The 12611-nt window shown below is 49.2% G+C and overlaps 1 protein-coding gene across 5 annotated transcripts in view; it reads left to right on the forward strand.

Moving 5' to 3' along the window:
* The window catches only part of RUNX1 (RUNX family transcription factor 1), a 251876-nt gene that overhangs the window by 152857 nt on the left and 86408 nt on the right, over window positions 1-12611 (forward strand). For 4 of the 5 annotated variants that reach the window (XM_042903602.1, XM_042903604.1, XM_042903601.1 and 1 more), the window contains exons 3-4: window positions 1465-1503; window positions 7536-7789. In XM_042903602.1, coding sequence (XP_042759536.1) covers window positions 1465-1503; window positions 7536-7789 — 293 coding nt within the window. The remainder of the gene's footprint in view (window positions 1-1464; window positions 1504-7535; window positions 7790-12611) is intronic. The other variant, XM_042903603.1, reaches the window with a different exon arrangement.

The following is a 12611-nucleotide window of genomic DNA, read 5'->3' on the forward strand; positions in this document are numbered from 1 at the left end:
TGGTAGGGTTTGCTGGGTCTCTTCCGTATAAATTCAGCTGTCTGGTCAGTATTACTGTTGTGGATGCCCCCTCCCCCATGCCTATTAAAAGTAAACTTACAAACTTCAGGGTACATTTGATATTTCTTAATTTATCATTCATAAGCGCAAATGATTTTTTTCCCTGCTCTATTTATAAAAAAAAAAAACTCTTTACAGAGTCATTTTATATACATGCAAACCACAATCTCTCAGTGATTTGTTTTTTGAGGATGCTCCCTGGAAACTATACCTATTCAATTGCTTTAATCTTTCATTACATATAATCAGTCATACACATAAGACTAAGGAGCTGTAAATCTCGTTCTCCTGCCTATTTAAACAGCGTCTGGAAATCTGAAATAATTACCTCCTTTCTTAGTTTTAAAGTGTTTTTAAGATATATTACATTAATATTGTGGAGTAAGGTTGAAAGTCGGTCTGTGACATTGCAAATGCTCAAATCCGAAGGCTCTGAAAAATGGTGTCTCCTCCGTGTTAAGCATTCAGTGCTGAGCATTTTCAATATACAAGGCTGTTCCAGCAATGTCAAAAGCAGAACATTACTGTAGATGTTCAAAGAAAAGAAGCTTCAGATGACTTTGCTTAATGGGTTTACCTATAACTGGACACACAGCAGCAATGTAGTGACACATATTTGGATGTGATCGTATGACAGATATTTTCAATAAAAATTGCTATCATCTGTTATGTCAAGAATGAGAGGTTTCAGGATAAATAATCTGCAAGATAAATCAGGATAAATTAGTAAAGGGAAGGAGAGTAGAGCAAGCAAGGAGGAAATATTTCCAACCTGTCCCATTGGAAGTAAATTATGATCATGTTTATCAGTTTGTTTCTCTCAGAGGAGGTATTCAAAATTGTTTATCTTCATTGCTTTAAAGAAAAGTCGTATTTTTACCTCTTGCATTTCACCTCTGCTGTAATACCAATTTGCAAGTGTTTTGGTATGAAGTAAGGATTTGGTCTTGATTTCACCTTGAATTCTGATTCACGTCTACTTCCTCCAAATGTATTTCTAATGTTCATAAATAAATCACATTGGCCTCACACACCGAGGTTTAAAAAGGTGATTCTGTGAGAGAGAAAGATTCACTACTAGCTATCAATGGAAAACATTGGTTGAAGTCACATGAAATTATGTGCATATGTAACAGTTCATTTTTTACTTGCTGGTTTACTGTTTCAAGCTACTTTTGTGCCCAAATTGGACAATATGCTATAAAATTCCCCAGTGCTAAAAAGAGTGAGGGGCAATCAGCGAACAACAACAACAAAAAAAAAGAGGGGGGGGGGTAGAAATTTAGTTTTAATGCTTGTAATTATTGCAGTTAGAATGAAATGTATCAACTCTCAGTGAATTTAGTGTTTGCTGTCAGTACATTTACCCAATTGTTTTTATTTTCCCACTTTCTGTTCTTTCAGAATGTGTACACGGAATGAACCCATCTAGAGATGTTCACGGTATGTTGGATTCCAAATTCTATTTTTTTATAAAATATGCACATTCATATGATTTTTTTTATCTATGCATCTCTACAACGTGTGACATAAATTAGCCAAATAATTAAGGCTTTTTTTTTTTTTTTTTTTTGCTGATTCACAAATACTTAAAAGCTGCTCTTCATATTGTAAATATCAAACCCTATAAAACATTCCAATGAAACTATAATGACACCCTCGGTTCTACAGCGTAGTTTACCACAGGTGCATTCTGCTTTTATTAAACGACTCTGCATGACTCTGAAAAAAAAAAAAAATAGAGCTTGTTATAACCTAGTTTATTGCCTTTGTTACAGCAGTGGCAATGCAAAATTTTTATGAGGGTAAAATGTTTACTAAGCATCCTAAATTACAAAAAAAAATTAACTTAAAAACTTTCTGCTTGCTACCTGTGAGCTGCACAATGATGATGCTGGAGTGAACAGATCACACATCAACCATGCATCCTATGGAAACATTCCTATGAGGGAAGGATATAGTGGCAGAAGGAAAGACTCCTGTCCCCAAAGGAACTGGATTTCAAAAGTATAATAATCTCAGAGCCACTCCAGAAGGGGGGAAATGTTTAATCAAATTGTAATGTCGAAAACTGGATTGTGTGTATGGCAGGTTATTCACCTGCACGGATATTAACATGTTACTCTTCATAAAAATGTTCTCCATCCCTATGACATTATACCAACCGCACCAGTTTGCTCCAGAACCCCTAGCAAAATACATGCCCTGGTTTTAATTCACTGAAGTGGTCACTGAAATAGAAAGGTTTTTTTCTAGAAATACACTTTTAGAAATGTAATTTTAAAAAGATGTTACCCACAGAGGGGAATGTTGATTGAAGAGAATGGTTGAGCCTCTAACCCTACCTACAGGCATATTTTATTTTTGAGAGGGTTTTAAAACAGCAAAAATGTAAGATATTTAGATATTTTCTGAGACCACTTACAGTTATATACTGACCTAACGCTGAAGAAAAACGTCAATGAGCCATTGTTTTTTCCCCAATGAAATTGTTATTTTTATTCCAACTAACCAAATACTACTTTTAAAAATCCCTCTGAAAACGTACATTTCATTCCTGTTAGGGACATTATTGGAATTTCCCCCACGCAGCAAATTTGGAAAAATCTGTCCTACAGCATCCACCCAACACGTCGCTTCGTTGTATTTTTTATTTTGTATTATGACAAGAGTTAAATTTTAGTATTATTCCAGGAGTGAATGCGGTAATGTCTCCTTTCCTTTCTTAGAGAGGCAGAGGAAGGGAAATTCTATACTGCCGCTAAAATGAGCGCTTTGGGTGGGAAGGAATTCTTCATTTCGCGTGCGATGTTAATGAACTTTATAAGCTCTGTAAAAAAGTCCTTCAGACTAAGGGATTCGAGGTACACCTTAGCTGAGCCTCATGCTGCCTGCTTTAGTTCCTCGATAAGGAAGGTGCAGTGCAGGGTTTTATTTCTCGTTTTCAAGTGTGCACCGCACAGCGCATTTATAGCCAGCGCGGGTCCCGGGAACCCGAAATGCCCGGCGGCCGGATTTAAAATAAATCAGCAAAAGCTTTTCTCGCTTTTATCATCCTCGTCGACGTTCAAGTTCGAGGCGCACTGGTTGAAACTCTTAGCCGAGCAGCGCCCAAGGTGCTGCCGTTGAAGGGCTCACCTTGGCGCATCTATCCCAGTACCTCTTTTCTAAGGAAGGGAACTTGACCCCGCCGGAGAGGCTGCCGCGGAGAGTCAGACCCGCAGCCCCCTCGCAGGGTTTAGGGTTTCAAACCGCCGGAGCCCCAGAGGAGCGTTCTTCTCTGACCTTTCCGCGCGGCGAAATTACCCCAATCCGCTACATCCCCCGAGTCAGAGCCCATTTTCGCCTCTGCCGCACTCCTGAGCCTCCCGCCCTGCGTCCGCGGGGGTCCCTAAGGATGCACTTGGCGGCTGTTCCCGGGAGCGCTCGGTGGGCACTTAGAGCGTTGTATTTGAGCGGCGGCAAAGGGGTTTCACTCGCCCCAACTCGCCTCTAGAGCCGGCGGCGGCGGAGCCGGGGCCGGCGGGGGGGGGGGGGGGGGGCGGCAGACGGGGAGGCTTGGCAACCGCGCAATGTTTGGAACCGCCGGGCCAAGGTGGAGAGAGGACTTTTGGGGGTCTTTACGCCTGAAATGGGGCCTCTTCAAAATCATTTAGGGAAAACACAAAGGAGTTTGCTGACCCATTAAAACAAACTGCAGGTAGTTTGCTGGGAGTTCCCGGGCGTCCCGGGAGAGGAGCGAGGGGACGGCCCACCTGGGGAGAGGCTCGGAAAGGCAGGCGGGAGCCGGAGCCGCTGGCCGGGCGACGGCGCCCGGGGACGCCAGGAGCACCGGGGTGGCGGGAGGGCCGACCGCGGTGTGCGCGCAAACGGGTTTCGGGAAGAGACCCTGATGCGGGCCTGTCGGGACAGCCGGGACCCCCACGACTCCCACCAGAGGGTTCCTGCACCGCCAGCTCGGCTGCCGGGATAGTAGGGGCGCAACGCGGCCGCTGGGGCTGGCTCCGGCGGCCGTTTCCAGTCGTTTCTCCCCAAACTGGAGTTCTGACGAGAGCGACCCAAAGGCCCAGAGGAGGGCCGGCGGAGTCCCGCGCCCTCGGGGGCGTTCCCGACGCCCCGGGCGGCAGAGAGGACGGCTGCTGCCCCCTGGCGTCCGCCCCGGGCCCGCGGCCCTCAGCGCCTCCCGCGGGGCCGGCCCCCGCCTCCTCGCCGCTCGGCGCAGCCCGTGCGGCCTCTCGGGTTCTGGGGCGAGGGAAGCCGCCTGGGCCCCCGGGAAGGGCCTCCGCGGCGGGCCCGCCCTGGCCGACGCCTCCGTTAGGCCCCAGCGGCAGAGCCCGAGGAGAGTCCCGCGCGGCGGCGTCGGTCCCCGGCACTGTAGCCGCGCGCCCGCAGCGGGGAAGGAGGCGGCTGGAGGGAGGGAGGGAGGGAGGGGCCCCGCGGGGGGGGGGGGGGCGAGGGGGAGGGCGGGTGAAGGACCCCAGCTCCAGGGAGTCGAAGTTGAGGGCTCCGTGTTGGGGGCGGGGTGGGCGCCCTCCCCCGCGGGGGGGGTGAGTGCCGCGGGGTGCCAGGGAGCCCCGTGGCTGCGGGGCGGGGGAGGGGAGGGACGGGCCTCGGGCGCCGGGGTGGGGCGGGGCCCCCTCTAAGCTCCGCGAAAATGCCCGCGGCGCCGCGGGGACGGGCGCAAGGGAAGTTCCCGCCGGCGCGCAAAGCCGGGGTGGGTTCGGCACCCCAGGCCGCTCCGGCTCGCGGGGGCGGGGAAAGGAGCCAGCGCCGTTTCCGGGGAGCCGGAGGTGGGTGCGGGGCTAGGGCGACCTAGGCCCAGCGGTGGGCTTTCGTGCCGCCTGCGGGGGAGCCGACGCTCCGAGGACGGGGTGCCAGCCCAGCGGATGCCTTCAACTTTCTTTCCCGTCGCTTGTTCTTTGGGGTCTTTTCTGATCGGGACACTCCTTTGCTGGCCGCACCGCGCACTCAGACTGAGGCGCGCTGCGTAATTAAGCCGCAGCCCGGACGCGGTGAAAAACACCAATTAGAGAAAGCAAACCAAGAGAGAAAACTAAAAACACAAAACCATGTTGGGGAGACCGAGAATCGTCTGGCCTCGTTAAATGAATCAGCGTCACTTCGCTGCAGCTGCCCACCCGACCATGGGGCCCCGCGGAGCCGCTCTTCGGCCGGGCCCTCGGCCCTCCGGCCCCCCTCGCGGCCGAATCCCACCCACGCCGGGGAAGCAGAGGCTTGGCCCTGGGTGGCCGCTCAGGGCCCGGGGCCGCCCCGGGGCTCCGGTACCGATCCCGGGAGCCTCGCGGCGGCCGCTTCATCTCCAAGGCGCGGGGGGCGCCTCCCTCCAGCTGGTCTCCGTGCCCGGGCCGTTCCGGGCGCGGCGCGCGGCCCGAGCCCTCCCAGGGCCGGCCGGCCTCCTCTTTCTCCACCTCCCTGGTCTCCGGACCGCGGCCGCCTGTGGCGCCGCTGCGCACTGCCGCCCCGGGCCGGTGGCAGCGCGACGCTGCACGGGCGCAGAGACGCAGGGCCGCGGTCCGCACCAGGGCGGGGCCTCGGGCGTATGTGTGAGTGTGTGCGTGTGTGTGCGTGGATGCGAGCGCGCGGGGTGCGCGGGGAGGCCGCGGCAGCCTGGGACTCTCCACCCAGGCTGCGTACAGTAGCGCGCGGCAGCGGCGGGGGCGCGCGGGCCAATTCCAGGAGCCCGCGGCCGCGAGCCGCGCCCTGGCTGATACCGGAAAGGCCTGTGATTGGCCGGCGGCCGCCCCTATGCAAACGAGCTGAGGGAATGGAATTCCTCGGGCCGGGCTTACAGTAAAAGCACGTTCATTTCCAGGCACTCTCATTCATAGAGCCAGCGGGCGCTAGGCGGGACGGGCGCCCCGCGGCCGGACCCAGCCAGGGCACCACGCTGCCCGGCCCTGCGCCGGCAGGCACCTCTTCCCGGGCCTCCTGGGGACGCCAGAAGAAAGTCAACCTTTGCTGCTTCTCCTTGACCTGCGTTGGAGCTACGATTTTTTTTTTTTTCTTTCTCTCTTACTTTTGAATGAACTGGTTTCTTGGCTGGATGTTTCAACTTCTTTCCTGCCTGTGAACTTTTCCCCGGTTGTTTCCTTTGACAACTGCAGGAGAAAGTGTGCTGGGCTTCGAGGCGAGCCGTGAAGTTGCATGTGCGTGGGAGTGTGCGTGGGAGTGTGACTGCGTGTGTAATTCGAACCACCGCGTCTGTTTCGATCTGCGCTGCGGAGCCTCCTCTCAAGGCCCGCTCCACCTGCTGCGGTTACGCGGTGATCGTAGGTATAGGCGCGTCCGGGCATTTAACCAGCCGGCGCTGAGGCGACGTTGGAGGAAGATCGTCTCGCTACTGCCCAAGTCGGGCTGACTCACCGAGTCGATGTAGACAGTGGCTGGCTTCGGGAAGAGTGCATGTCTGCGTGCGTGTGACCCGGCTGCTGCTCAACTCCCACCAACCACAGGATCAGCCACAAACTTAACCAACATCCCCAAACCCGAGTTCTCAGATGTGGAGAGCTGTACCCTGACTGTCATCGACTTGGAACTTTTTTTTTCTTTTTTTTTTTTTTTAAGACTAGCTCTTTTTTGAAAAGCTGAATTCTCTGAACTGAGCATTTTGCCAGAAATTATTAAGAGAACATGACAAGTATTTCCAGCCCAGCCCTTCTTCAACTACTGAAGCTTATTTTCAAGGCTACTTAAAAAAAAAAAAATCAGCAGCGAACATTAATGGATTTCTGTTGTGTTTAAATTCTCTACAGATTGAATTGTAAATATTTTATGAAGTAGACCATATGTATATATTTATATATACGTGCACATACATTAGTAGCATGACCTTTGGAAGTCGCAGCTCTTGCTTTTGAGGACCGAAGCCAGTTTTGCATGTGAGAGTGGCTCTGTATATGGAAGACACTCGTATATTTTGTGTCGTATTAGGACTTTAGACAAAACTCACCCGCAAAAGCAAACAAGTAAAAAAAAAAAAAAAAAACTGACAGGCGATTACCTACTGGAACTTCCAAATTATGTATTTGCTGGTCTTTTCGCTCTCCGTATAAATGTTTTAGAAAGCGTATGGGAATTTTGCCTCCGGGAACTTTCTTTAACAGCCAAAGACTGAAGTTAAACTCTCAAAGCAAGACTCAGAAGATAGTCTCCCTTGGCATTTGACTCTGGATTCTAGTCGCCCAATTTTTAAAGCACTAACCGGTCGGTTGCTAGGAGCCCTGCCGGGTCTGAGGCTGGCCGGCATAATAGAACTTTCCCCCTCCTGGACTGTTAGTAACTTGGTCTCCCGCCTCCCCCAGTCCCCCTCCCCCCCGCAGCAATAAAGGCCCCTGAACTTGTATGTTGGTCTCCCTGGAGCTGCTCGCCGAAGATCCGCGCCCCTGTCGCCGTCTGGTAGGAGCTGTTTGCAGGGTCCTAACTCAATCGGCTTGTTGTGATGCGTATCCCCGTAGATGCCAGCACGAGCCGCCGCTTCACGCCGCCTTCCACCGCGCTGAGCCCGGGCAAGATGAGCGAGGCGCTGCCGCTGGGCGCCCCGGACGCCGGCGCCGCCCTGGCCGGCAAGCTGAGGAGCGGCGACCGCAGCATGGTGGAGGTGCTGGCCGACCACCCCGGCGAGCTGGTGCGCACCGACAGCCCCAACTTCCTCTGCTCCGTGTTGCCCACGCACTGGCGCTGCAACAAGACCCTGCCCATCGCTTTCAAGGTACTCGGCCCGGGCCGCGAGCGGGTGGCGGGGGGACAGGCGGAGGCCGGCCGAGGCCGGGGGCGATCCCGGAGGGCAGCGGCCAGGCGGGCGGGGCCGGGTTCTAGAAAGGGGCCGGCGCTGCCCCCCGCGGCCCCTGGTCCATCCTCCTGCTCTCGGGACACCGGGGATGCTGGGTTGCCCTGGCGATCCTCGGTGTGTGTGTGTGTGTGCTGGGGGACCCGCAGGGGCCGCCTCCAGGGTGGACTGAAAAAGATCTGGATGCCCCCCCAAGGACGTCCACTGAGGGCCGGTCGGGACCTCCCTGACAGAGGTCCTTAGCTTTGCTACAAAGTAGAAAAGCAGAAAAAGTTATAACCCAGCCCTGGCCAGCCCGTCTGCTCCCATGCTTCTCCCCCACCCCCAGCGCTGGCTTGACACCCAAGCCATTCTGCCTCGCTCCGATGGAGGCATCAGGAAGTAAAGATACTTTTATACTTTAGGGTCAGTGAAAATAAACTGACAAGGAAAACTGTCAGGGCTTCCTACCCCCACTCGCTCTTCAACAGTCCCATCGAAATTAGCATGTCCAAAGTCCGCGGAGGGCGTAGTTAAGTTTGCAAAAGTTTTCTGAAGACTTTTTGCAGCTTCTAGTCTGCGCCTGCCACAAGCCGCAAGTAGCGAATCCTGTTTCTTTTCCTGGAACCCTCCTGAACCTTATCTCCCGCTCACCTAGATTAAGCCCGGGGCCTCGAAAGGTGGCAAGGCTGTCTTCTCTGCGAGCCAGCCGGGGTCTAATCCGCTCGCATTTCTGTCTGGGGAGGGGGTGGCGTGGACCCCGCAAATTCTGCTGAACAGCCCGAGAGGTCTTCGTTCACTTCCACCCCTGATCTCGCCCTAGCTTTGAGCGGCCTTTTAAAAACCTTGCCCTTGAACGGGGATATTATCAACAACACCCGGCATTTTTAAACGCCACTGCCCCCCCCCCTCCCGCCCCAGCCCTGACCGCAAACAGTGGAAATTTAATTTTGGCGGTGGGGATTCTATTCTTCTGTCTTGGGTGGGTTTAAGAAGGGGCAACCAACATTTTAGTACAATCCGTAGTCATTTCCTGTTCATTTTGAGGACTAAGAAAGGCAGGTGGGGGGTGGGGAGGGAGCTGTAAAGATCAGATTGTACCCTTTCAGGGAGATTAATTTAATATAAGCTTTTTAAGAGTTCCAGGCCTCTACTGGATCTTGATCTAGTTACAATGGATAGTGTTCAGTTTTTTATACGGTACTGTCGGAGTTCTTTATTTTGAAGCTTTATACACCTTCTAAACTTAACATTATGATTTCTAAGACCAAACAAAATGTGTAATTGGCTCTGTCTATAGAATTGCCTCCGTTTTCTGAGAGCAGAAGTTTTGGAGGGGGAGGGAGTGAGGATGAGGTGGAAAAACCACTGGACTCTTTCCTTGCTGTCCTGCATCTCTGTAGATTTGGGCTGGGAGTCCATTTCAATTTTCAATCATTCTAATCTCTTTACAGAAACAAGCTCCTTTCGCCACAGAACAGGACTGAGTCCCTTCTGTGACTGGGGACTTGACAGGGCTCGGCCCCGGGGCCACTTTTCAGATAAGAGCTGAGGGAGGAGACAGGCTGATAATCAGCCAAAGGGTCATTTAAACCCAATACCCCTGACCTACCAAGGGAGTGGGTTGTAAGAGCCCTGTGTCTTCCTTTGAGGTGAAATCAGAATCTCTTCTGGATGTCCCCTCCTCTGCCAGGGAACCAACGCCCAAATATATCAAAACACTAAGCGATTAATAAATAATCTTCAAGAGGTGAAGTGTTATAGTTTCTCAAGCTACTCTAAATATGTATATATATACATATATATGTATATATATATAATATAGGAGATATATATATATATATGTATATATATATGATATATAGGATATATATATTTTTTTTCTTCTAAAAGCCTGAAAAGAAAATCTTAGAACTTGCTTTGATGAGCCACCCGGGAATTCTTTTTCGCAGAAATCTTAGTAACCAAAGAGATTTCTATTTCAAAATGACTTTTGACGATTCACTTTTTTTTTTTTTTTTCAATCTCATTTGTTTTACTGAGTGATCGTTGGTAGACTCCTAAATGACCCATGTAGAGTTCTCTTGAAAAAAGTTCAAGTGGGTCTTGAGGACAGATAGGGGAAAGGGAAGGACGTTGCAGAAATGTAGCCACTTGAGTAGTATCTGTCACCACTGCGTCCCCATCAAGAGAGGCCTCTTCCTGGAGGAAGCCTGCTCCCTGCACAACCCAAGGAGCAGACAGAATTTTCAGCGAGGAAACGAGCCCAAAGGTTAGGGGGGAAAAGCAAGCTAGCCTTCAAAATGTGACTCCGTCCCAGTTGACTCCCTGTGTATCCCTGGCTCCACTCTCCATGTAGCCACCTACCTTCCTCCCAGAGAGTTTCCGTAGACATTATTACTTTAAAATGTGGATTTTTAAATAAGCCCCAGACAATCTCTTTAAGAAGTTAATCAGTGAAGAATGATTGTTTTCCCTGTAATATGGAGGAGAAAATGTGAACCAATGATAAAGTCTGATGATATTGACGAAAAGAGCATGTAAGTGATTCTTTACTAGCCTTCCGAAATCCTATGTGTAAATCCCCTGCTTTAATGTTTGAAATGGAAGGGACACTTCAGATTACAAAATAGATTTCCTTAAAATAGATTAAAATATGCCTATTTGCTTGTCCTGGACCCCAAAAATGTAACTCCCCCCCCCCTCATTTTTCCCATGGAACACCTTTATTTTTTAGCATAGAAAAGATACATATTTTACTACTGTGAAAATCTTAAATTTGCTGCGTGTTACCCATTACTTACAGAAGCAGCCTAAAAAAGCTATTTAGATGACTTAGGATTTTTTTTTTTTAATACTGCAATATTACAGTCTGTTTAGGCCCTGGCTCACCAGGGTCCGAAGGCATAAACATGCCTTCAACAAGTTCAGAGGCTTTGGATGCTAATAGTCATATACTTTCTGTAAGAAAGAAAGAAGTCATGTTTCTATCGGCAAGACTTCAGTCCCTGGGCATGCATTAAATGTCATCTTGGCTGAGTTCTGGGTTCCACTCCACAGCTTTCTTTGAAACTCTGGAAAATTAAGGGATTTGAAATAAATGAATTGTAACTGTAATTTCAACCTAATTAGAGTTGTTTAAAATGCCAGTCTGAATGTGTGAGCAGGCCAGCCAAGAGCGGTGTGGGGAGATCCACTGCAGTACCTAGGAGGGCTGATATTTTGCCCAACTTCCTGATACTTTAAAAACAGAGAAGTAAAACAAAATATGAGATATCCTTTGGCCAGCAAGTCCCTTCTTGTCTGTTTGGTCTGTGTTAAATGTAAATGTTTGTGTTTCCTTACCTATTGTTTATAGCTTTTCATTCCAGTTCCTTCTTTCTTTCTGTTTGAAGTTAGATTTTTTTTTTTATTCTCTCCTTATTGCCTATCAGTGACACAATCTGTATAAAATTAGCAGACGTGTTAGTTTTAATTTTTTAATTTTTTTATCTAGGCTAAGTAGGCTTGTTAACAATTAGATGTTATACGTTATTACTGTAATTTCCCCGGATTTAATATTCTCCCCTTTCCTCCTGCCAAAAGCAAAAAGAAAAAAAAAAAAAAATCCCTCTGAGATCAATAAAAGACCAAATAAATGATCTTCAGGCACCCAAATATCTCTGACTTTTGTTGCATTTTTTTTTAGAAAGGGAGGGGTAGGAGTTAAACTCCTAACTCTGTTGGTCTTAAATTCCAACATCAACAACCTTTTCATATTTAGCCACCATGATCATTTTACTCTATATTTGTTTCCACTTGATGAAGGTCTCACAAGTTTGCCAAATTACTGACAAAGATAGTCTTGGAAAGATGAGAGAGGTCCAGGCGTGGAGCATCGTGCGAGGAGCCAGGGGGAGGAAGGTGATTTAGAATACGTTTGGGAAGCTATGCAACAAGATTTACTTACTTCAACCTCTGTACAGACTCTGCCCCAAGAGCGAATTATTGAGTTTGAAAACCATGTAATTAAGCATACAGTCCTTGTATACTTACTGAAGGTTGGATTAAAATAGAGAAGCCGGGTCATCACAGGGAGATGGGGACGAGGAAGTAAAAATATGTGTTCCAGGAGAGCATTTCAACACTGTGAGCTAATTTTACAGAGGGAAGTGAAAATAGTGAAGAAAAAAAAAAAAAAGTGGAAAAATTTTTAAGAGACTGAAAAAAGCAGAATAAAGCAAGCACGTTTTGTGGGAATAGAAAAAGTGGTAAAAAAAATAATAATAATAAGTAAATAACTGATCAGGGAGATTTAGTTCAATGATGTTTTCGAAACAAAAGGGAATTGTCATATTACTGCTCTTAATTAAAAGGCAACAAACACGCTTCTAATGGGAACTAAATATCTAATTAGAGGGTGCTTGGGGAATAAATAGCTGTGTTTTTAAATCTCCTTCGTAGAAAACATGCCCAGCGTTGGGATGGAAGGGATTAGAAAGAAAGATAAAAGGCCCAGACGGTGTTTGAGAGAGCAAGTGTGCTAAGACAGATAAAGAATGTGCTTACCTACTGCTGTGTGGGCTGGTTCTCCCGGTCCCATAGTCTCTTGTGGTGAGATGGCTTGTCCTCCCTGCCAGACTCCTCAGAGCCCAAGAGCTGAAGCATCCCAAGGCACAAAAGCAATGGATGGTCACTTGGATGAAACGGGGAGGCCACGAAGATGGGCATTTCGAGAAACCATGGCTTTGCTATCAGGGAGCCTATGGCAGCCTTTTTTGCAGAC

The sequence above is a fragment of the Panthera leo genome, chromosome C2 (assembly GCF_018350215.1).
Source record: "Panthera leo isolate Ple1 chromosome C2, P.leo_Ple1_pat1.1, whole genome shotgun sequence".
Lineage (NCBI taxonomy): Eukaryota > Metazoa > Chordata > Mammalia > Carnivora > Felidae > Panthera > Panthera leo.